This window comes from Sinohyriopsis cumingii, chromosome 16, assembly GCF_028554795.1.
Source record: "Sinohyriopsis cumingii isolate HCF-2022 chromosome 16, ASM2855479v2, whole genome shotgun sequence".
NCBI lineage: Eukaryota > Metazoa > Mollusca > Bivalvia > Unionida > Unionidae > Sinohyriopsis > Sinohyriopsis cumingii.
In genome coordinates, this window is record NC_142976.1 from 60,021,821 (window position 1) to 60,048,572 (window position 26,752).

The following is a 26,752-nucleotide window of genomic DNA, read 5'->3' on the forward strand; positions in this document are numbered from 1 at the left end:
TGTGGTATTTGGAGAGAGAGAGAGAGAGAGAGAGAGAGAGAGAATGCATTCCAATCCAGGTACATACGATAAATATGCATGTATGTAATTCATTTTAATCAGAATGTCCATTATCAGATTGTTGTTTCATGAATGCAGGTTGTGCCACGGTGTCGTCATGCTCGCCCGCCTTTAAAAAAATATGTGACATGTCCAAGTGCCTGCTACTTTTGAATCTCTAAGTCAAGGTGTAAACATTAATTATTTTTATACACTAGTTAAACCCGAGCTTCTCCTTTAAAGTCGCATATGTTGAATTCTGTGCGGAAAGAAACCTGTGTCAACACGTTGCAAGCAGTTGGATACGGTATAACATATCGCACTGGATTGCCTTTTGGCTGAGTGATATATATTGTAATAGATATTGTCACTACAGCACATTCTACTAATAACATACCTTACGTCCGGTCATTACACTGTTTTACATCCGCCTGCATACAATGCAGTTGCAAATTCATTAATATGTAGCACCAGTGACGGATTTAGGCGTAAGCTAAACAAGCTACATCTTAGGGTCTCAAAGTCTAAACTCACAGTCTGAAGGGGCCTCTCAAACTTGTTTTGTTCCAAAAATAGCGCCTCTACAGCTTCCCATAGCTAAAGGCCTCGCTATGTCTAAATCCGGCATTGTGTAGCACTAACTTTATTTAATTAGAAAGTCTTTTTTCTTTTAAGAAAACGTTATTATAAAATTTTTATTTGGATGTGGTAGGCTGCAACCAGAATGTGTGAAAAAGCAAAACAAACAATCGTTGTTCAGTGATTTAAAGGGTACTGATTACATAAGGTATAAATACCTTTCAATGTAAACAGCTTATACAATAACGTCCACCAAAAGAGTTGTTAAAAGAAGTGAAGAAATCAACTAGACCGCAAGCTTGAAGGAAGTCAGTATTTTGTTATTTTCTTTCCACTTGAAAACATAATGATTGGAAAACTTTCTGTGTGGTCCTCTTTTGACTAATGCTGGAAGTGTTCTTGTTATCGCCAAGACTCTTCCATTTCCATAGATTTTACGATGAGCTTTTACAACAGATTTACTCCTGGTAACTCTGAGTTTGTTTTCATTGAGCAAGTCACGTGACATCGGTACACGTATTGATTTCGTCAACCACTTTCATTGTTAGTGTCAAGAACTCTCTTGCTCATTTTCTTAACTTTGTAATATCAGTTTAACTGTGGCATTGAGATCAGTATAATTTTAAGACAGGTTCAACTGGATAATTATCAAATAATGTGGGAAATGTTAATAGTACGCAAATTGCAAAACAACAGGTTATTTTACTGAATTATGTTTGTGTCAGGATCAATTAATGTTAGAATTTGACGCTGACAGCTTTAATGATCGAGTTTACATGTTTGATGAAATATTGTTAATACACAATGAAATCCTTTGTTGAAATTCACCTTAGTTCAGAGATAGGATGTGGCATATACATCAGTACGTTTTTTTCTGCCAACTTGACAATTACTCATTCTTTCCTTTTTAGTTATATTGTATCACGTGACGTAGAAGCTTGTTGTATTGCGTATTGTATTGACTTCGATCAAATCAGGATGAGATATAAATGCAGTCTGAAGATGGATGGATACACAGGTGAAACGATCAATATCTGTTTCTTGAACATACACTGAGTTATTTACCTAAATGAAAGGACGATAAATTTGAACAAAGATAATCGAATGGTCGATAACAGGAAACTTTCTATAAGTTTCAATACATACATACATAAATACATACATACATACATACATACCTACATGCACACACACACACACACACACATACATACATACATACCTGCCTACCTACATGCACACACACACACACACACACACACACACACACACACACGTACATACATACATACATACATACATACATACATACATACATACATACATACATACATACTATTACGTTTAGGCTCTTACAAAACGTAACAAGAAAAGAGTGAAGACAACAAGCTTTGTAAAATGTAACAAATAATTTATTTCCCAAGAAAAATAAGGTAAAAATGAGAAAAAGAACTTACGGTTTTACGAATCAAATCCAAAATTAATCCAAGAATTAAAAAAGAAGTCATAGTAATAAAAAGTCCTAATGAAACTGAGTTCGAATCCAAAATGGAAGGCGATGACGTATGCTGTGGTCAGCGTCGTACTGATGTATCAAAAATTCTTTGTTGAATCACAGAAAATAATATTCCAGTGTTTGAATTTTGTGTAAATTTCGATAACTGTCCTCGTCCAAGAATTAATTCAGAGTACAAGTATATCCAGGGAAAATAATCCCCTAGAATCCAAATAATTTGAAGAAAAATGAAATCATGTGATCACCCTTCTAGAACAACATAGGGGATTTTTACATGCCTAACATCACGCACTTCCAGTATATCATCGATTTCGCTTCATGAATCTTGCTGTAAGAAAGAATTTTTAAAAAAAGTTGTTTACTTCAACTCTTACTGACTCTGAAACAAGGTCAAGAACTAGGTCAGCATTAGATACAAAGTTTCTATCATTAGTTGTTTATGAAAAACAGTCAGGTCAAATAGAACTGAACTGAGTATCTAGAAAATGTCAAATCCAGTAAATAAAGTTACATTACAATAGCATGTAATGGAATAGACAAAATTTGAAACTAACAAACAAACAAATTAAATCAAATATAAATTGAAGCAAATATACATAACAATACATACATACATACATATATACATACATACATACATACATACATACATACATACATACGTACGTACGTACGTACGTACGTACGTACAATGACCATATAATTAAATATTTGTTATAACGACCGTGTCATGCACACAGAAAATGCTAATAGTAATACTACAACTACTACTTTTACCACTACTACTACTACTACCACTACTACTACTACTACTACTACTACTAATAATAATAATAATAATAATAATACGTCTATAACAACAACAATTGCTACTACTATTGCTTCTGCGACTTATATTGTCGCCCTGCATGCCGAATGATATGCTTTAGTAGTACAATGAAAATGTATTTTAGGACTAAATAAAATACTCAACAGATTAATTTATGTGGTTTAAAACGAAACATTTGAACTTGTGTGATTAAATGCAAGCATTTGAATAGGTGAACTTCTGTGACTAAGTGCTAACATTTGTTTAGGTGAACTTGTGTGACTAAATGTAATTATTTGTGTAGATGAACATGTACCATTAAATACAAACATTTGAATAGATAAATTTGTGCGATTAAATGCAAACATTTAAATAGATGAATTTGTGTGATTAAATACAAACACTTGGGTGGGTGAACTTGTATGATCAAATGCATACATTTGAATAGGTGAATTTGTGTACCAAATTCAAACATTTGAATAGATGAACTTGTGCGACTATACGCAATCATTCGAATAGGTGAATTTGTTTCACTAAATGCAATGAATTTAATAGGTGTACTTGTGTGATTAAATGTACACATTTAGTGAAGGATTTTTGTAGCAAAAGAAGTTTTGCATTTTGTTATAAATTCGTGAGTTTATTTTTGTACATAAAAAGCCAGAAGAGTGCATGGCAAATTTAGAACTAATTTAGAGAAGTATCGGACATCAACATATCTTTATCAACAAAACCCGAACCTATCTGATAGACACTCATTATCATTCCCTATTTGGACCGGAACTATATGATAAGCATCATGGGATTACACCCCACCCATTGCCAGGAAGCGACATCTTCGCCATCATTATCCCGTATTATAAAGATCATTTTTAACTAGATCTCACCACATAATTTATTGAAATGTTATTTTATTTAATAGGAACCAAAATATTATTGGTCTTTAAACGCACAGGACGCAGCCATTTAGGCTTATTATGTAATCGTCAATATTTTTCATTACTTGACAATCTGGATAATACACACATAATTAAATATCTCATGTATATATATATATATATATATATATATATATATATATATATATATATATATATATATATATATATATATATATATATATATAAGTGTGTGTGTGTGTGTGTGTGTCTGTGTGTGTGTCATAAGCAATGTCTGAATCATAAAGCATAAAGTTTCATCTTTGACGGTTGTTCTTCTTCTCTTGAAGTGGTTGACGCAGATAGTATATATTTACTTCGTTCTGAAACTTCGTTGTTCTTGTTGCCAGTTTTGTTACTACGCATATGTAATATCCAATATTATCTGGCCGGGAAAAGTAAATTTGAAAACTTTACCAAACGCCTTTGAATACATATTATACTATCAATAATCGTTTATAGTTGGTAACTAAATAAATTTTATTAATTGAAAAGTAAGTATAAACGCCTTATATCATTTAAAGTATTCTGCTGATAAAAAACATTTCCTAAACTGTTCATTCGTTATTTAAGTGTTTAGTACTGTTTTGTTGTGAAGCCTGAAGGGATCGTATCACACAGTTTCGTCGAGATAACGAACCACTGAATGTAAAGCATACATTTTTTTTTCTCGAAAACGTGAAGCAAATATAACACACAAGCAAAGTACTATTCAAAGTTACTGTAATAGAGGCTCAACTGCATATTTGTTTGGTACAGATTATTCAGTGATTAGCATGGAAACAAATATCGTAGTAGGAATTAGACAAGTTTTTCGTATATATTAAACGCAAATTAGTGAGCCCCTTTAAATAAATAATTTGAGGTGTAGATGTCGTTAAACATTTACTTGGTTACAGTAGAGCAGAAAATTCTCTCTCGTTTTCTTCAAAGTAAAAGAATGAATCTGACGTAAACCCAGCCAGTCCAAAAGTAGTGATGTCCTACTGCCCGCTTATTGTTATTACGCTTTAATAACCACACAGAAGTCACAATGACTCGGTGATTTATCAATATTAGTACCAACAAGAGCATTATTTGGAGTTTATTAACTTCTGCAACTTTGTTTTCTGTTAAAAGTTACACGAATAATAAATATTGAAAAGTAGGGACCGAACTGCACCTTCGCCACTTTTGGTATTGCGCAATGAAACCAATGCTTGAGCGATTCATGTACATAGCGGATAAATGATGGATTGTGGTCAGTTATCTTTCCAACAGGTGAAGCCACAAAGCAACTCAGTCCTGATATTTGGTTTCTCCTTGGATTTTATCGTTTTCCAGAAAAAGAAAATATAGATGTATTATCAATAAAAATGGATGATCCATAATATATGCATCAACCACAACATATGTCTTTTTTTATTTCGAGGTGAATCAGAAGATTTGCTGCGTTTGACCGCAAGGATACTGAAAAAGTCCTCTGAATGGTCTCGCTATCCGTTGGCTGTCTTCAGATGCCTGACGTTCGCGCTGATCTCCGAACCTGCTTACCGTAAAGAGCTACAACAGACTAGTATAAAAATCAAAACAGAAATATAAATACTGTGAAATACTGTGAATAATCTTTCGTTCCTTCTATGGACCGTGTCCAGTCAAACACATGTATTAATTTCTTTATGATTCCAAGTTTTTGTGCTAATCGTTGACTTTTGTTCTCCAAACACTAAACTTTAATATGGGATTTAGATTTGTTTAAATCTGCATAACATTTTATGAGTAGATCAGCATAACATTTTATAAGCAGCACTAACGAGAGATTTCAACTTTTTTTGCTCTCAGAATTGTATCTAAAACTTAGGCAATCGTTCAGGAAATACAGTTATGATAGAGATGAAAGAATGCTATGATTATTTTTTTGGGATGAAATATGTTTTGAGAGGCGTAACCAATCCATTTTCGTGGCAGTACATTTGTCTATTTACAGGTCTTAAATGTATACTTTTTCACGATGTACTGACTAGGTTTTGTATCGAAGGAAGTACTGCTTCTTGCTGTTGTCCTTAAAGGAAGTGCCTATGTGTTACAATAAACGAAGTAGTCTGATAGCTCGTTCCGCGGAAAATTTAATGCTCTATAAAAGCAAGACAGTAGGAAAGATGTATAAATAAATGTTTGATGATTGTAGTTTTATTCCTGACATATTATGCACCTACAATAATTATTTGTGCTGTACAAACAATAATGATTTCTTCTTACATGTGTCAGTTGTTATCACTCAATGACGCCATGATCATACCATTGTTTTTATGACACAATGGCGCAATGACACGTACTATTATATAGTTTAATTCTTTCTTGTGGTTGCGTACATTTTGTTCTTTTTACCTGTCTTCTTCCTACATTCCCTTATAGATTTCCTTCAATTTCGTCCAATGCCCAATTTTTCAGCAATCTTTGTCATCAGCATCATCATTGTCATCATCAACGTCATTGTAATCGTCAGCAACAGAAGCGGCACCATTCTGATTGTTACTTTCAAACTCATTGTCACCTACTAATCATAAAAGGGAACGAAGAAAAGATATCAGTTAGTTATAGCATTTACAGATGCTGACTTTACTTGAATGGATAATGAATTGGCATTGTCCTTTTTTTTAAAAAAAAAAGAAATCTTAGGTGTTTTCTTCTTCTTTTCTTCTTCTATTTTGTACAGTGAAGAACGTTAAAGAGAGTGTATATACTTATTTCGAGGGATTTAGGAAACAAGGAATACTTTCTGGTAATGAGAAAAGACTTTTGCGAAGAAACACAAGATATCCATTTTTCAAACTTTCTTAAAATATAATTTCGATTTATAAAACCTCTCAACGATAAATAAACCCCAGCTATTTCAGAAGGATTTACATGTATACTCAATTGTCATTGCAATAAAAACCACTTTATCTCTTAACCATCATCTTTGACCTCTTAAATGACATTCTTAGGTCGAACTAAGATCAATGCATTCATCCAGTTTGATTGCGGACATACGTTTATATAGCATTAAAAAGGAACATTTATACATTGCAACGTAACCCTTGACCAATCGTATAATACAAGAAAGTTCAAAGACAACGAATAATATGTAAAGCAATAGACGGGTTGTTTAACATATCCACTAATGTGAGTCATTAAATGTTTACCGACAGGGAACCATGCTGGTATGACACGTGTTGCTTGTAGAAAAAGTTTGTCCGCCTTTGTAGCCAGTACAGAAATAGCAAATTTCCACATACAACAGCAGTAGAGCTGGACACGAGCTGCAGCTGGGTCAGTGCACGAGGGATTAGAATTTAAAGGTATGTAAAATTATTAGAAAATGTTCGATAAACAAAATGAAAAATTAAAATATCTTGGTAATTATAATGATCGTAACTGACAAAATTATTATTTAAATTAAACTTACTGACAATTGGTTGATAAATAATGTTGGGAATTGAAATATCTTCGTAATTATAATGCTCATAACATCTTTTACAAATTGAGAAAATTATTACTTAGACTGAAATTATTGACAAAAGGTTTCGATTTAATTGATTCTAATATATCACATGATTTACCATTTCTCCACGGGTGAAATGACGTATATTAATATTTACAAAACAACAAAGGAAAAGCAATTACTGAAGGTCGTTGAAAGATTTCACATTTCTTAGCAAGAGAAGAAAAAAAAAGGGAAAAATTGTGTAAGACACGTCAAAGTTAATATACATAAGCCAGTATTTAACATACATAAGAACATGTTCAGTACGTTTTAAAATAGTTTGATTTCGTTTCTTTTAAAATGTATAGTAGTGACGAATGAGGCAACGATTAATAGGCGTTTTGCACAATTAAGTCCTAGAAAGTTGCAATCGAAAGTGATCGGCATCAGTTAGCTGCTAGTGCAGTTAATAATTTCTTTTATGTAATTAAAGCTTGGCAAGATGTAAAACGAGGCGGTACAAGGAAACCGATTTATAAAAATTGAATATTTTAGACATGTTAAAGAACGATTTTGGGGTTAGAAGCTGGTGTAAGGATATAAGTTTCTTTAAAAGCCATAAATACCGTCATCACTCTTCATCCACAAGAAATAAATCGGAGGAAAGTTAAAAATATAAAATAACATTGAGGATTTATAATTGTAAAAATTCAATACAACTTATGGCTATAACACGTTCACTTGATTGCGCTGATCCTTTGATTCATACACATTTCTTTCTCTGTTATATTATAATGTTTGCAAATGATTAAGCTCAAATAAGAGCAATAATATGAAGAAAAAAAATGAAGAAAGAAATGCACAAACGTTTTCAACCGTTTCTGTTTGAAGATGAATATCTGTGGAACCCTCTGGCTGTTATTAACAATATGGAGTTCTCGATCGATTGCCCGGATAATGGAAATACCTCTTCCTCCCAGAATGCAACAGTGTTTTCAAGACTACTCTCATCGGACATCCATTAAAGAAACCGTTGGGGAGTCTATAAGTTGGTTTTGTTTTGACCAATACATGTGGAAGGCAATGAGAGAGAATCAATGGATGGGTTTCAACATTACCAGACAGGTTCTGCGATAGATTTAGATGCATTTATTTGGTTTCGCACATTCATGCGGAACAAAGCTACAGACTGCTTTGGAAAGAATAATTATGACTTTCATTTTTATAGTATTTCTCCATATTTCTGAAAATAATCCGAAAGGTTGACATATAAATCAAAACAAAAATTCTAATGTAATATATGATGAATATAATAACAAATTCAATATTCAAAGGGAAACAGCCAATAATTACATCTGTCTCCGCATCCTCTCTATCTCTCTCTCTCTGTCTCTCTGTCTCATCTATCTATCTATCTATCTATCTATCTATCTATTTAGCTAGCTATCTTTGTGTCGGTCGGTATGTATGTATGTATGCATGCATGCATGCATGCATGCATGTATGTATGTATGTATGTGTGTGTGTGTGTGTGTGTGTGTGTGTGTGTGTGTGTGTGTGTGTGTAATTATGTATGTATGTTGAACGAGAAAAGGAGAGAAATAGAAGGAAAATACAGATATGTGAACTGGAACCATTTAAATTCAAAGCAGTAAATTTACTTTCTTATCGGTGGTCAAGTTTTGACTTCTTTGAACCTATTTTGGAAAACCATTGCATGGTATGAACACCTGCATGTTTCTTTATAGTTTTCTGTCTGGTTAATTAATTTTATACGTTTTCATTGTCAATCAATTGATGCTTCTTAAGAGGATATGGGTTTATTGAGTCCACGCGTATCATATACTCTTGAGGAGACAGTTGACTACATTAATTTTAAACGAAATATAGGTAGATATAAACAAGACGCTTTTTTGCATTATTTTTACCGTTTTTACATCTGCATAAATTGACTGAAATTTCAGATAGCAATGACTGACTTATAATTACACTTCCAGTTGTGAAGACTAAATAGCATTGACTTTAACTGTACTTACACTATGAATTGTAAAGACTACACAGCATTGTCCTGAACTGCACATACACTTCGAGTTGTAAAGACTATAGCACTGACTTGAACTGTACTTACACTTCGAGTTGTAAAGATTATAGCACTGACTTGAACTGTACTTACACTTTGAGTTGTAAAGACTATAGCATTGACTTTAACTGTACTTAAACTTCGATTTGTAAAGACTATAGCATTGAATTGAACATTTATTTACACTACGAGTTGTAAATACTATAGCATTGACTTGAACTGTAATTACACTTCGAGTTGTAAAGATTATAACATTGACTTGAACTGCATTTACACTTCGAGTTGTAAAGACTATATAATTGACTTAAACTGTATTTACACTTCAAGTTGTAAAGACTACATAGCATTGACCTGAACTGTACTTATACTTTGAGTTGTAAAGACTATATCATTGACTTGAATTGTAATTACACTTCGAGTTGTAAAGACTATAGCATTGAATTGAACTGTATTTACACTTCGAATTGCAAAGACTATAGCATTGAATTGAACAGAACCTACACTTCGAATTGTAAAGACTGTATCATTTACGTGAAACTTATTTACACTCTGTGTTGTAAGGACTAATTAAAAAACACGTTATAACAATGCTTTATGAAGTTACAGAAGGAGAGAAATATATGTACACATCTCATGGAGGAAATTAGCAAGGAACAAATACATATCTGCAGAAGTTGCATGGTCTTGGTCCATAAATTAAACTTTTGTTTCTATTATGAACAAGTTATTATTTGCGTTTATTTTTTTCGGTTAAATTAAATTAACAAATGTCAAGTTTGATGAAGTATCTTACAAGGTTTCATACTTCTGATCATCATGCTCTATACCTTTTATACTATTAAAATGCCGACCATACGTTCCATCAACATTTGCCTCTTTTTTGTGCATACGGCGTGATGATATATTCTTAGTACCTATATGATGATTCAAAATCATCCATTCTTCAAGAATGCGATCCTGATTTTCTAAAAGATAATGACCAGTTGACTGTTGGTATGTATGAATTTAACTTAAATCGTATTAACTTGTTCCTTCCAAACAGGTGATTGTTGGTATGTATGAATTCAGCTTAAATCGTTATTAATTTGTTTCTTCCAAACAGTTGATTGTTGGTATGTATGAATTCAGCCTAAATCGTATTAATTTGTTCCTTCCAAACAGGGATATGAGTGGGCCAATGGTCTGACTGGTGTTGGATTCACACAATCTACATACAGAAAAAAGAGACAAGTGTCACTTCGTGTTCGGAAGGAATATAGACGAATGACTGACGAGGAAAGAAACAACTTCCATCGAGCAATTCAAATGCTCAAAGAAGATACTGTACGTGTTTATTTTTATTATATCTAACGCATTTTTACTCTTTGATTGTATACAATCATAGCATGGGGATTTATTCTTTTGATTTCGATAGTGTCAGCTAACTCGAAATGTCGGCTAATATCATAAATTCTACGTAAAAATGGTTGGATGCGGTACTTCTAAGTCTTTTAATAAATTGCATTTCTGAGTACATGAGAGTAATTTCCCTTTCCAGACCTGCGGTCCAACGACGAATCCGCTGAACATCAATGAAACAAGTAATGCGAAAAATCTACATATGCGACGTTTACTTGACGAAAGAGCTTTCTTTGCTGCACAGATTATCTGAGAGTTTGACACTGTCTATTTAATCTGCATTTTTACTTTGATTTTCGGTTTTTATCTAACAAAGCAAGCAGTGGATTTTTTGTGTTATTTTAGTACAAGTACTTACTTTATTATATCCATTTTAGAATTTGAATTTTTTATTTCTTTTTATTCAACATAGATTTATGACATCAGTTTTTAAAACAATTTTGATGGTAAAGAATTAGTAAATGTCCACATAGTAAAATTAAAATGAATTTATTTTATTTCATTTTTAACGTAGTTATAGCTATCAGGCAACCACTGTTTTATTTTGATCTGAAAAATCGGAAGTTTCTAGCTACATTTTGAGCGAAACATCTTTAGAGGTGAAATCGGGGGTTGGGGAGGCAAGTGCTCCCCCTTGCCTCTATGTGCGGGCGCCCATGTTTACATCCACTGTTTCAGCTTAATCGTGAAAGGTACCGTTGAAAAAGAGAAATAAGACATGGTCACATACGTCAACACAGAACTGGTCTGAATTTTGCCATCAGACATTAAATTTTTATGTAAAATACTATACATGGTCGCAGTCCTTTTGAATTGCGATTATTAATATTTCAGAGCTAAAATATATTTGAAATATCTGGATTTTATTACATTGACTTTCGATTATGATGTTATAATAGAATGAAAGTCAGGATAATTATATATCTTATTTTTGTATTGATTCTTTATTTAATCCATTTTTATAATGCTTGGATACATGTTTGATGTATTAATTTGTGACATTTGACTAATCTTTGTCAATATTCTCTCTTCATCTTTATCTAAAAAAGGAGAAACAGTTGACATCGTTATATTCCTTCCATTAATAAGTACTTTAACTTAATTTGTATTACATACCTGTCCACCTAGATTTCTGAGATCATTTTGAACCATTATGTATGAAAGCATCAGATTTTATACGGAGAATTTTCTTGAAATGGGATCAAGCTACTCTTTCATAAAAAAGCAGTAATCATTTGATCACGAAAGGTACCTGATAAAAAAACTAACGCATATAATGACACGTTATATATATCATAATATATCTAGGTTCTTAATTGTACACTGATTCAGCTTGTGGAGTGAATTGTCAAAGGCAGTATATGAGATGGTAAATAAACTGACACAAAAGAAACAAATATTATAACAGATTGTATGAAAATACTGTTTCAGAAACACTAAGTCAGCTTTTTTCATACGACCTAGACAAAACGTTCAGTCGCTATTATTATTCATGACAAAAAAGAAGACCCCCCCCCCCACTTAGAATAATCTGTCTCCATTTCAGTCTGTTTTTCCGAACAAGTATGACGTTCTAGCCTCACTACATCAGGGGATTATTACCACCTCAGCACACGGAGGTCCAAATTTCTTAGCCTTTCACAGAACCTATCTCCTCATGTAAGTTGCCTACACACGAAATCCATGTTAGAACAGGTTACATTGCAAAGGGAACACGTTTAATTCTGTGTAGCAACAGATACTAAACAGATTATTTCAGAAACCCAACCAATCTTTTGTCTGTAGGAATCAAGGGTTGGAAAAACGGTTTTAAAATTTAAATCGAGATTGAGTCATCATCGATTTGGATTGAAACATATTGCTCTCGTTTTTCGCTCTTCTGAATTTAGGTCTACTTCAACGTAGATTTTATCATTCCATGATATACCAAGATATTATGCAATTTGAATAGATGGATGATTTTTTTCTCCCAATCGGGAGTTAGCTTTAAATACTTGCTCAAAAGACAGTTTAGTTTACATGCTGCGTGTGGTTTGATGTGAACGGTTTCCTTTGTACGATAGTACTACCTCAAGTTTCATTCGTTCGTAACTTATTGATCTAATGGGACTTTTTAATGTTTATTTGTTTAGAAAATCATTGCATATTGAATTTCATGCCAAATATCAATATAAATATATCCTGTTAGAAACGGAAATACACTTTCCTTGAATTGGGTTAACTTGTACAATTTAGATCCGGTTATGTACTTTGGGCAATTTAGATACGGATATTTAGTTTGGACAATTTAGATACGGGTATGAAGTTTGGGCAATTTAGATATGGTTACGTAGTTTGGGCAATTTAGACACGTTAATGTACTTTGGGCAATTTAGATACAGATATGAAGTTTGGGCAATTTAGATACTGATATAAAGTTTAGGCAATTTAAATATGGTCATGTAGTTTGGGCAATTCAGATATGTTAATGTAGTTTGGGCAATTTAGATACGAATATGTAGTTTGGGAAATTTAGATACGGATATGAAGTTTGGGCAATTTAGATAATACATCATCGTAGAACGTAGTTAGCTATTTGAAATATATCAGTAGGGTACAAATGTTATCGCCACAGTGGCGGTATCACTTTTGAAGCTACTTTTGTCCTCTTAATATAGTGTATGTGTGTATGCGCGTGTGATTTGCATTTTTAACGTAGCTTTAACAATTTTTCAGTCACATAGCTACAGTGTCTGCAGTGTGGCAATTTATAGCGTATAGCATTTGGGCATCATGTCGCAGGCATGTATGATGATGTCTCACCCAGTCACATTATTCTGACACCAGGCCAACCAGTCCTAACACTAACCTCTTAATGTTGTATGCCAAGCGAAGTAGCTGTTAGTACCATTTTTACGTATTTTGTATGACCCGGCCGGGGTTTGATCCCGCATCCAAGGCGGACACTCTAACCACTTACATCATCAGAGCGGTCCTCTCCATTTAGTTAATAAATCTGCCCTTGTGTATGTTATTCAAAAATATATTTCCACATTTAGGCGTATTTGTTTCTTCTCCTGTTGCTCACGCTCTTTCTCTCCCTTTCTTCATCTCTCTCCCTCCTCTCCTCCTCATCAGGATGTACGAATTTTAAAACGTGTCTGCAGTAGATCCTCTTGTATACATTTATGTCATCAATGAGGTGCTATCAAGAAATGCCTAAACAATGAACTCCAATCAGCAATATGACTAAAACATTGTTAAAGCTCCGTTAACAATCTAAAACACACACACACACACACACATCAAGAAGCTAAAAGTAGATTTAAATTAGTAACTTTTTTACAATTAGCTATCGACATGAATCATGGAAACAGTCAGTGAATGAAATTGCATGACATATTGCCATGTGTCATCAGTACAGTCTTGCATACCTGAAATATTGTACAACAAATGGTACTTATTTTTAAGGGGACAAAGGCTCGTGATTGCATATAATAAAACATTAGCGTTGATTGCATCCCAAACGAATAGACAATCGAAAATTTGGTGACAGCGTCTGCGCTACCGAACTAAATTGTAAACTAGCCAGGGACACACAAGACATCACGTTTGACAGTAGAAAAAAACAAACTAAACAACGAAAATCCTTATAAGTAAAAGCACAATTAAAATCTTTTGTCTGAATTCAGTCAGATACATCTGCTTTGTGATGTTTCTAAATTACATTACTCCACCCTGAGAACACCAATCCGCACTTGTAATGTGTTATTAAAATATAATCTTTCATTTCCGTATTAATACAGTTGTTATTATGACAAAATACACAATTCGAAGCATGATATATGCAAGCTAAATTGGTAAAACATCGCTATCCCTGAATTATTGACAAATTTAGGCATTTCTTTTTACCGATGTAGTATTGCGGTGTTAATCACATTGGTGCAGGATGAAGCAAATAATTGCAAATCGGTAGCCTTTGCGTTACAAAATATATATTTAAGAGAAAATATCGTGTTTTCAGTTGATAAATGTAAATATTTCATTTGTGAAGCGGAAACATTGTCTATTGTTATCATGCCTTCGCCACCTTGCAATGTTTCCACTCCACTCGTGAAATATTTCTGAATATCTACTCAACAAACGTAGAGCATGAACACTTTTATATTTTGATTGTTTTTGCATGCGGTGGCATGGCATAAACTTGTTGCTTTTGCGGGAGAAGTAATAATGGCGTTTCGAGTTCAAACAGTTAAAAGTTTCTTTCGAAAGAAATTTGGCACCTGCCATCACTTTTTATATATGGTAGGAATCCTCATAATGTGTACTTTTCAACGAAGTAAGATTTACGAAACAACAAAAGCGACAAAGGGGTAACGGAACTTTCGAAGTTAATTACACGGGTCTTGATTTTTAAGTTATTGAAATGCATTTTTCGTCAACTAAATTTCACTTTTTAACCTGATCGTTTCAGGTTTGAAAATGCTCTTCAAGAAAAGATCTCATCCGTAACGGTTCCATACTGGGACTCTACTATGGACGACGCAATGATGAACCCTACGGAATCTGTAATCTGGTCACCAGCCTTTCTTGGTGATGGTAACGGACTTGTAGACACTGGACCATTCGCTAGATGGCAGACCATGGCAGGACCGCTAACCAGAAATATTGGACAATCGGGACAGTTGTTCAGACACGAGGATATAGAGAGAATAAAATCTATGGTCCGTCTCGGTCAGATTACGGAACCTAACGCCCCAGTCAATTCGAGTCTAGAGTTTCATCACAGTGCTGTTCACATATGGGTAGATGGTCAGATGGGAACTTTAAGCTCCGCGTCGATGGATCCGGTCTTCTGGATGCATCATGCATATGTAGATTATATCTGGGAAGAGTTCAGGAAGAATCAATATCGACATGGCGTAGACCCTGAGAGAGACTACCCTGATGTTGTTAATGATACATTTCATAGAGCAGATGCACATATGGGTCTCGGAAACCTTCTTAACAGAGATGGATTAAGTAATGTGTTTACAAGTAGGTATTACACATATGAACCTAGTCCCTCTTGCAGCGAGCATCTCCCAACGTGTGGATCTAGATATTTAAAATGCGTCATGATCCAAGGCACTCCAAGATGTGTGTCTGAAACCCGTGCGGTCGCTCCTGTAGTCATTCCAGACATCGCAGTGTCTAGAAACCAACAATTCATAAGTGGCGAACGCCAGATAGTAAGCAATTCAAACAGATTTTCACAGGTTAGCCATGTTCCAACTGTGCAGGTTGGCGTAAGTGGTTCATCAGGTCAATCAACAATGTCTTTGCAGACATTACCACAACAACAACAACTGTCTCCACAATCAATGTTCAGTCCCCAGCGTGTCATGATGATGAACCCTATGATGCAGATGAGAAATGCTCCAAATGGAGATTGGATACGGCAGGAAAGTTTCCAGGGTATGGCAGATCCAAGGAATCAACTAATGCATAAAATGCAAAGTAGTGTACCTGCCACGACACGTATCACCATGTCAGCAAATCAGCAGATAAGTATGTCAAATATAAAGCAATTGCCCATTAATTCATTTAGGAATCAAATATGGACGAATAACCGTGGACTGCTACAGACTAATCAGGGCAATGTTGATACAATGGCCTCTATAAGAGCACAGTTAACCAATCAAGGTGTGACTGGAGCTTCCACTGTTGGAACAGGCAATACTGATTCTTCCTCATCAGTAAGGTTTGCTCCCTTATTTCAAAATATCAGTTCCCTCCCTGATCCCGGACTTTGCCCGCATATACCTTTGTCAAGGGGATACCAGAATACGTATAACCTAAATGGTATAAGTGACATCAATCAGTGGGCTTACATTCCTGTTAAGGTAATCTTTCAAAGGCCTCCAACTTATGTCCGGTATCACTCATTTCCAATCAAGAACGGAGAATTGGATGACGCAGAGGACATTTATTCAGTCAGTTCCTACGCTACTATAAAGGATATATTTTTAAGTGGGTCTCCAGCTGCATATTCTCAGTGCAGGACACAAGATTCGGGAGCAGGCAAAGTTTATATTGCATCTAAAGGAATTAACTACATGGGAACATATAAGGAATACGCTGTGGTTGACCACAGACTAGCCATCTCGATTGCTACCGCCTACGTTGCCGTGAAAAGTCCAGACAGGGGGGTTTCTGAAGTGTTCCTCTCGGCGTACGATTCCTGTGGACGCGTCTGTCAACCATATTGCAAAACAGAAGGAAGCGGATTTAGGCCATGCTCAGGAGCCATACGGGTGACTTCAGAATCGCCGAAAATGTATGGGTCAACATACGGGGAAGCAGTGTCCAATTTGTGGCAATTTGGTGAAGGAAACTCCTGTCCTATCATGTCGGATGATGGAATAAACATCAGCTTCCATTGCAATTATCGAGATGCTTGGCCTTTTGGACACGTTTCCCAAAATCTGCAGTCTAAGATGACGTTAGATCAACCAACACAGGGCATGGAGGGTGCTATTAGTCTTGGGATTGGCGCCCAGAATGGATTTGGAATGAAACTAAATCAAGAACTTGGAATTCAATCCAAAGCAAAAACAGAAGCTGAACCTGCTGACGCCACGAGTTCATGTAAGTTGTTTTTAAGGATTATTCAGTAACCAAATAACTTATTTTATTTTGAAAACAATATAGTAACAAGGATACTGAGACTGAATTTGTTGGATTATCGAATTAATTTTTGGAAAAGAACCAAATAATCCGAAAGCAGCGACAGAAGGACCTATTCGGTATTATTTTTGGTATAGTTAATTTCATGTTTTTTTTTTGTCGGTTCTGATCGCCTTTATGTATATGGGTAATCAACTGTCAATGCGACCTATTGATTACATTTAATCATGATCGAAAATGAGTTAGGGTTAACTGATCCATCATTCATAGCTTACTGTATGTGTATGGGAAAATAAGAACACGTTTATCTGAAAAATAATGCATAACGTTGGAATGTAAGTATTACACAGAAAATACGAGTTTATATTTTCCCATTAACATTTTCATTATATACCTATTTTGTTTTTCTATCTAAATCTGAATAATAAAAAGAACACACCACAAGAAACAAAGTAATTTATTTTATGCTGCATTCCAAAGTAAATACATAACTGTAGGTTCAAAAATATACATTATTAATGCAAACATAGCCCCGCGCAGCGATCTTTGAACTCAGTCGCGCGTTCAGTCATTCATTTAAAAGATAAATCTCTTTTAAGTCTACCTAAAACTGAAATTTGGAGTCATATTGTGAATGAATACGCACTAAAACAACTATTCTAGTTGGTCGGGCATGAAGGGATATTGTTTTTTCTCGATCCAAATAAAGCCTGCTTTTCTATTTGCGATGGACTGAATTTATTAGCTGGGTCAACTCCTTACGATGCATATTTGACTGAAGAGACTGGTCTTGATTCAGCCGCACATGTGTTTCAGTGATGTTATATTGTCTGGAATCATAAGGTGTGGAAATATTATTTTTATATCTGAAATTCTCAAAAAGACGCAAGATTAAATATTTGTTTGCTTGGGAATATGGTGTTCATTCCGCTTTGAGTGCAGTAAGGAGAATGTGATTTTCTGCCTAATATGTAGTTAAAATTACAGCAGTTTGAATCAGTTTTGGAACCCATGTAATTCTGATCAGCGGAAATAGGTGATAAAGTACATTTTAATGAAATTCAAAATGCAAAATGGTAAGTATGTTTATTGACTTTGTTGATGCTAGCTATAGATGACATATATTCTAACCGTGTATTATGGTATTAAAAAATGTAATAGAAAAGAGTGAGAATCAACAAGCTTTGTAAAATGAAAGAGAAAAAAGAAGACTTATTTCCTTATTTCCATAGATTACAAAGTGAAACTGTAAATAAAGGAACTTACAATATTGCAAATTAAATCCCAAATAATCTTAGAATTACATATACAAGTCTTAATAAAAGTTCTTAAGATACGTAAGAGGAAATTGTTGATGTACCTTTTGTGACCCGTGTCGTGATTTATCTACCAGTAATCTTTTGTTGGATCACAATAATACAATCCAATAATTAAATCCTTATTTGAAATTTTAGTATAAATTGAAGTCTGTGTTTCCAAGAATGTTATTTTTGATGAGCACTATGTGTATCTAGTGAATAAATAATTTTAATAAATTCCGGTCAAAATAAATTTGTGGACACAAACATAACACAATTGATTCTGCTAAAATCTTAAATCACCAATGACTGTTTCAAGTAAACAAAATCTAATCTTTTAAACAAAGGCGTAAAAGATACCCCGGATGAGGGTCAAAAGGACTTTGTTCTAGAAGGAGCTTAATTATAATTAGAACGTCCATTACCAAAATCACATTAAGACGTTAAGACACACATCCTGTGGTCTAGCTATAAAAATACAATGTCACTGACTCACCTACGATACTGATCCTCACTCATATAAAAACGTAGTTTACAGAATTGTCACTGATTTAGGACAAGGTTAGCACATCATATAATGTTACATTATCAATAGAATATAATGAAATGAATTTTTTGTTTTTTTAAACTAACAAACAATGTAAATAAAATATACATAACACATTTCCTCTAAAAGAAAAAGAAAGATTTATGTAATAAAGCTTTCTTTATGCTACTAATTAAGTATACATGTGATACAAATTGCACAAGAATAAATATTATGAATCATACAGAGTATACATGAAACAATATAATATTTCTATATACGTGAAAGCGCATCTGTTATTGGTCTTCTCCGTTGATGTGCCTGATGTCAATATTGTATTACTGCAACATCAATCTGCGCCTTAATACTATCTGATTTTTGTTTTGTATCTTGCCTTTGAAAGTAAGCGGCTGGGATCACCAAACTAAAAAATCGGAGCTAAACTAATATTCACTTCAAAGTGTTGCAAGGCAAATATCAAAGCCAAACATTCCCTCTTGATTGTAGAATAATGGTGCTTATTTATTTTTATAGAAAAAATATGTCACTGGATGATCTGCATCATCTTTGCTTTCTTGAATCAATACTGCGCCAACCCCTACACCACTTGCATCAGCATACAGTTTAAATAAATGACTAAAAATTGGAGCCGAAAGAACTTGCGCACTTTCAAGCATGATCTTTAACTTGTCAAAAGCCTCCCAACATTTTTTCAGACCAATGAAACTTGCTTTTCTTACCCAATAAATTTGTCAGGGTTCAACAATTATGGAAACATTGGAGAAAAAACATCCGATAGTATCCTGCAATAACCAAAAATCGCATCAGTTCCTTTTTTACTGATATGCACAGGGAATTCAGAGATAACCATGACCTTAAAATATATAGGTGCAAGTTGTCCATAATCCAACGATATGTTCTCGTAAAACAAGCACGAAAAACTCTCGGATACATTCATTCTCAAATTTGCATCAATGTGGCTGTAACAGAATTTCCAAATTGTCTTTAGGTGATCTTTCCAAGTCTCGTGGTAGATGATGACATTATCAATGTTAGCATCACAGTTATTTAGACCAGATGTAATCATGTTCCTTAAACGTTGAAAAGTACATAGCGAACCTTTCATCTCAAACGGCATCACTTTTGTATTGATGAAGCCCATCTGGAGTTATGAATGCCGAATTTCCATTGCCCTTTCCATCAGTTGAATTTGCCAGAATCCTTTAGAAGGTAAAATTTGGTGACCTATTTTACATTTCCAATTTTATCAACGCAGTCATCGATTCTTGGCAAAAGAGATGAATCTGTTTTAATCACACTGTTCACTCTTATGTAGTCTTTGCACATGGGTAAAGTATTATCCGGTTTTGATACAATAATACATGGTGTGTTCCAGTCACTTTTACTCGGTTCTATGAAATCATTCTTCAACAAAAAATGATTTTCTTTTCTCAAATATTCCTGTTTGGTATAGTTCGTCCTGTACGGGTGCTTTTTTTACACGTGTAGAATCTATAATTTCATCTTCATGGTAGATTTTATCTGTTCGTGTAGGAACATCTGGAAACAAGTGCTCATATTCAATTAATAGCTATTTTAGTTCACTCTTTTCTTGTTGCTGCAGATGTAGAAGTGTTTGGTCCAGATTATTCTTAATTTCTGAATTCCGAAGATGGGTTAATCCAAAGTCACTACAATCCGATTGCATTCTATCGCTTAAATTCTCACTCATTTTGACAGGTACAACATAAGTGAATCCATTAATAACCCGGCTATCTCTATCAACATACCGGTACTCCTTTAATATATTTACATCCTAGAATTACTAATATTGTAATTTAACTCATTAATTTTCTTTTTATTTTTGTTAGGACCATACTACTTATTGTGAAGAAAGGTTTGAAGAATGAACAAGAGAGACAGAACTCTATCGACAAACTGAAAGGATATCTTCATTGTAGTTCTGTCGTACCTTAATTTCACTTTTTACTTGAATTGCAGGATGTCTAATTCATGCATAAGTCGCTGGGAAATTCCAGACATATTTGGGAAGGCCAAATTGAGTTTTGAAAAAACAAGATCAAAGCTTCTATTGGTTTAGTTTAATATCCCTGAAAGGAATTGGCTCTGGGAATCTTGTAGATGCTCACATTATGGTCAGCAATTATTGATTGCCTGACTTGGTCTTCTGTAAGGGACCGATATAATCTGTCATTATGATGCTAGACGGTTCGTAAACTGCAGGAATAGGTTGCAGATGAGCTTTAGGTATCTTTGGATTGGGTTTTCCTACCAGTTGACAGGTGTAACAAGATCTGCAGTATTTACATCACTTTTAATTTTTGGTCAATAAAAGTGATCCAAGATCTTGTGATAAGTCTTATTGAACCCTGAGTGACTAGCCAAAGAACTTTCATGGGCCAGACTAAGAATTTCCTGTCTATACGACTTTGGAACAACACTTTGATAGTTCACGACTTCTCGTCACCTGCAGGTACCTCAGGTCGACTCATTTTTTCATAAGGACCATATGTTTATCAAACTAACAAACAGGTACATCTGTGGCTTCTGTTTAATCCTCTGAAACAATCCGTAGATAACAGGATCTCTTTCCTGTTCGACAACAAAGCATTGTCGTTTGTCACCCTGATCAGAATAAAATAAAATGAGTAGTTCAAAGATATATTAAAAGCAATAAAAAAAATTGATATATGTTTTAGGCAAAGTAATTTTAATCTTGAACAAAACAGTTAAGTTTCATCTATCTTGCGCAACCATCTTTGAATTTCAAATCGTTGAGTATACCTAATTCATTGTGCAGCTTGTGTTCAGATAAATTTACAGAACGAAATGTGCCGGTCTAACAACTTAGACTCGCTGTGTTTGCTACGAAAAGCTTGAACAATGTGAAGGTATGTTTATCAAGATTGCTGAACAAATCTGCACTATAATATGTTTTTAAAATTTATCATAAAATGTGGCGCATGATAGATATATTTGAATATACGTTATTTCAAACACCAGTAGCAAATTCGTTTCCATTATTTCATCACAAAACGTTACTCTTCTGCAGATTGCAACGTTGGAAATGGATGTGTTGTGGCTGGGCAATGCGGTACATGCAAAGATGGAGCAATCTACACATGCGCAGGATCATGCTCATTCTACACAGCTTGCAAGAATGGGTCTTATATTATGATGCGCTGTCCTGCCAACATGTGGTTCGATCCAGACGACGCTCGCTGTACACCGGGACAATGTGTAGATCAGACGAACAAATGGTTGTACCCGCCTCCAAATTTCGGCTAAAGATTCAATATCAGAAGAAATAAAAACAGATCGAGGGTGCACATTGTAGGCAATTTTAGCAAATATTATATTTAGTTCTGGCTGAAAATAAAGGTAATTTAAGACTTTGATACAGAAAAATATAGCTCGTTATTATCGAATTGTTAAGCTTTTGAGTTCAGGAAAGACTGGGTTTTAAATTTCAAAATAATCAAACCTCACCTTCTTTCAAGGCCACGTTTAGTTTAGGTAAATTTCTGGACACACCTTTTCATTAATTATGATGCTCTTTTCTGTAATTTATATCTCTTTTACCTGTAGAATGATGTTTAAAAATAAGTACGTAAACCGATATTACACTCTCTAGGAAAAAAAACTTTGGTGCTTCATTTCATGAAAACAACACAACATTAAAGTTCGGTTAGATTGTATAGCGCCACTGAACTTTGACCTCCACCCAGAGAATGAAGAGGATCAAATGCTCGTTTGGTTCTAAACTTACAGCAGTAAACCAGTCATCGCAATGATTGTAGTTTAAACTTCATCCAATGTTTAATAGTAAATAAAATTCTTTGTTGTAAAAACAGAAACTTAAAAATTTGCAGGCGTTCATTCTTGTTTATGACATGTCAGCTGGATTCACTCAGTAGAGAAAATGAATGATCATATCTCTATACACGGCATATATAAGTAGTTATAAAAAAAAAGTTCGATACCGCATGTTAATCTCTTTATTGTGCGTTTAGTAAACACACAAAAAACAATTTTTTTTATTATAAAGGTATAAACAATGTCAAACAGCTATACTGTGAAATATTCAACAATTTTCTGACAGTTGATGTACGTATTTAATGAATTTAAAAAATAAGGCAAACTCAGTATCAAGCGATTTTGGGTATTTATTTACAAGTTTGGATGGTATGTAAGCGCGGGGAAAGTTAGTTGTGCTACAAAAAACATTTAAGAAAGTAAAAATGTTTTATCTATTTCAGATAAGACGTATAGAATACATTTTGTAATGATATCACTCAGATGAATATCATAACTGCTGAAAATTATTAAAACAGCATATGTTAACTCAGTTATCGAAGTAGCTATTGTTGAACCAGCCACAAAATGAATGGAAGAAAACTGACCTAAATCTGAATTCATTCATACCTGTACAAGATTAAAGAAATACTGCGAATTGCTGAAAATGATAATGTCCATTGTAGACGGGTTTTATGTTGGCTTGCTGATAACGGTAATAACAATCTGCCAATGGTGAAATATTTATGCACGCCTTTATAACGTTCTTCATGACTGATGTCAGATACTTTGCAGCACAATTCAAAAGAGAAGCATTTAAAATACCGTTACAGCGATCCCGACTGTACAAATTAAAAGCGAAACGAAACAAATTCCTTGGAGCTAAAAGGATTGTTAAGCGGCCAATCTACCTTTACATTACACGTGTATTCTTGAAGGATATGTACCTATAGAAAAACCACTGTTAACAATGTAGATGACCAGTGGTAGGCAGACATTGTTGACATGTAAGCATTTGAAGCATATAACGATAGTTATAAATATATCCGGACAGTTATATGTCTTCGAAAAATGCGCTTGAAATATGACATACATAAAAAAAATTAGTACGGAGACAACAGTGCAGGCAAAGTCATTGCATGATAATAAATAACGTCACTGTAGGTAATAAAAGTGAAAACATTGAAAATATAAATTTCATTCCATCAATGTCTAAAAAGGAGCAGAGAAAACGAATGTACTGCAAAACAATACCAGATTTTCTACAAGATTTTAATACATATTAATGTTAATACAATCATGTGAACATGGAAACTTCTTTCAAAATTCAGTGAGTGAAGTTATCGTATCGATTTACTAAAATTTGTTATTAACTATGCATTTTGTGATAGGCATAAATTGTACTTTGTGCGATTAATGCATCCATAAAACCTTTAACATAAAAAAGTTTCATGAAATTAGACAGTTGATAATGGAACAATTTCTAAACACCATACAGATGAAGCAAAAGTCCGATATATCTTTCATTGTCTTCTAATATACAAATTTACATATTCCATTTTCACATAAGATTCATTTCATAGCAAAAGTGAAAAGAAACTACTGACTAAATGGGTTTATCATCATCGGAGATGCTGACAATGAGAAAGACAGTGAAACGTTACAAAATGAAACAGAGAAAGAACAAATAGAGGAAATAAAACAAACCCAAAATACAAGTTACCACAGACGAATAATATATGTAAATTAATCTACATTGTAATGGAGGAAATGAAAATACTTCACTTCAGTCCATGTTATTGTATAACCATTGCCATATGAAAGGGATTTAATTGAAAGCTATTTTAAAAAGATGTCCACTCGAGAATCTCACAACCAGCTCACATTGGTCTGTGAATGAAATGAAACAAATTTCATTCAAAGATGTATTTTCTAAGGAACTCAAATGATGGCTAGCAAGGCATTATATATACTATTTATACGAATATAGACAAATTGGTTTTAGAGATTTGGAAAACAAATATATCTTGTTGCTATGGAATCCAACAGCTTGCTATGAAAGCCAGTGCATCTTGTATGGAAGAATATTATTAGAAAGTTTGATCAAAACTTGCCAGTAATTTTTTTTAAATATGACTTTGACAGAACAAGCAATATGGAAAAGGTTACCGATTCATAGAATAAAATGGCTTGATACTTTTCTAGTAGATGCACACTCATTAGTTATTGTAGATAGATGACCTTTACATGGTTATACCAAGTAACGTGAGGAAAAGAATGTTATGTGATTATAAATGAAGCGGGAACAATCAAACACATGCAATACAATTAGTGTCGTCAGCAATTACTGCAAGAAATAGGTAAGACTTATATGAATCCTTCATGGTACGAAAGAGCAAATCTCACAAACACAAATGATCAGTGCAACGAAACGAGCCTATTTGTACGACAGTTTTATGGTTGTAAAGTCTCACGTCGTTGTAATCTTTTGACAATGCCCCTCCGTGTCACTCTGTGGCTAGATTAGAGAACATCGTGTTTACGGGCGTTGTAACTATTCCTTACATATTGTTCTTAACTGGTAGGTCAGACAATAATGTATGGGTACTGAGAACCGGACTCACATCGTCAATTTGTTAACTGGTGATATTTACACAGCTACAAATACGAACAAAGTCAGCAGAATTTAATCGTATGGTTGTTGAGGTCCAGTTACAAAATGAACAGCGCGAAAATTTGTTAAAGAAAAAAAAAAGAATCATTTGCCTAAACTGTTTTCTTTTCCTTGGTAGACATAGCAAGACCTACGTATCATTTTTATCTTTCACCCACCTCGGTTTACCTGATAATTCGTATTTTCCCTTTTTCCTGTACTCGACAATATTCGCAGCCTCGTCAACGCTAAAGTAAACAAAAACTATTCGATAAATTCGGCATAATCTGCCTCGAATCTGGTTCACATTTAGACAAACCCATTACCACGATTACATATTTATGATAAAGTTATTTGTTCATTCGTTTTATTTTATAGTTTTTATATCAAAGATAGCAGGGACTCCTAGTTACAGATAACCTCCACTGACGACTAAATTAAGCATAGAAAAAAGAGGTATTATTAATTGGGTTTTACTGTGTGTGCGTATGTGTGTCAAGAGAATACAAATTACATATATTAATTAAAATGGGCGCTTATACCTTTGCTTTGGCGACAGATTAATTACACTATTTTATTGTAAATTACTTTTGTAGCAAGTCAGTAGTATCTTTCAAAATAAGAAAAAAAGAGGCACACAAGAGGGTTTCTGAATAAGTGAATTCCTCCATTTTCTGTCCCTACAACCCCAAAATATAATGGACAAAAAATGTTAAAAAATTAAAAACCTTGTCTTTGAAAACACTGTTATCACGTTTGATTGTAAATCATGCAGCAATTATAGTTTTTAAGAAAAGAACAAATTGTAACAGACCCTCCTCCTTCGTCTGTCACAAATTATTGACAATATTTTCTGCTAGCATCTTTCAAAAGCGGAAGAGTTAATTATATACGCACCTAGCTATGATCCCAAGATACTTGACTTCTATTTTCATTAGGGCTGTCTTTATTACGTGTTATTTTTTTTAATTTATTACTTGCATTAGCAATACTTATTACAACTATAAC

General features: G+C 34.0%; 1 protein-coding gene across 3 annotated transcripts; it reads left to right on the forward strand.

Moving 5' to 3' along the window:
* The first annotated feature begins 5 nt into the window (after positions 1–5).
* Positions 6–22,694, forward strand: LOC149780514 (uncharacterized). Of its 3 annotated transcripts, none has more exons than XM_089937509.1 (8): positions 6–1,636; positions 5,292–5,435; positions 7,051–7,200; positions 8,217–8,450; positions 10,567–10,728; positions 12,350–12,462; positions 15,257–17,412; positions 22,349–22,694. In XM_089937509.1, the coding sequence occupies exons 4-8, from the start codon at positions 8,217–8,219 to the stop codon at positions 22,582–22,584; spliced, it is 2,901 nt and encodes a 966-aa protein (XP_089793635.1). In that variant the 5' UTR covers positions 6–1,636; positions 5,292–5,435; positions 7,051–7,200; the 3' UTR covers positions 22,585–22,694. The 3 variants fall into 3 exon arrangements, with proteins under 3 accessions (XP_089793635.1, XP_089793636.1, XP_089793637.1); XM_089937510.1 differs by having other exon boundaries at positions 5,292–5,414; XM_089937511.1 differs by lacking the exon at positions 5,292–5,435.
* The last annotated feature ends 4,058 nt before the right edge of the window (positions 22,695–26,752 follow it).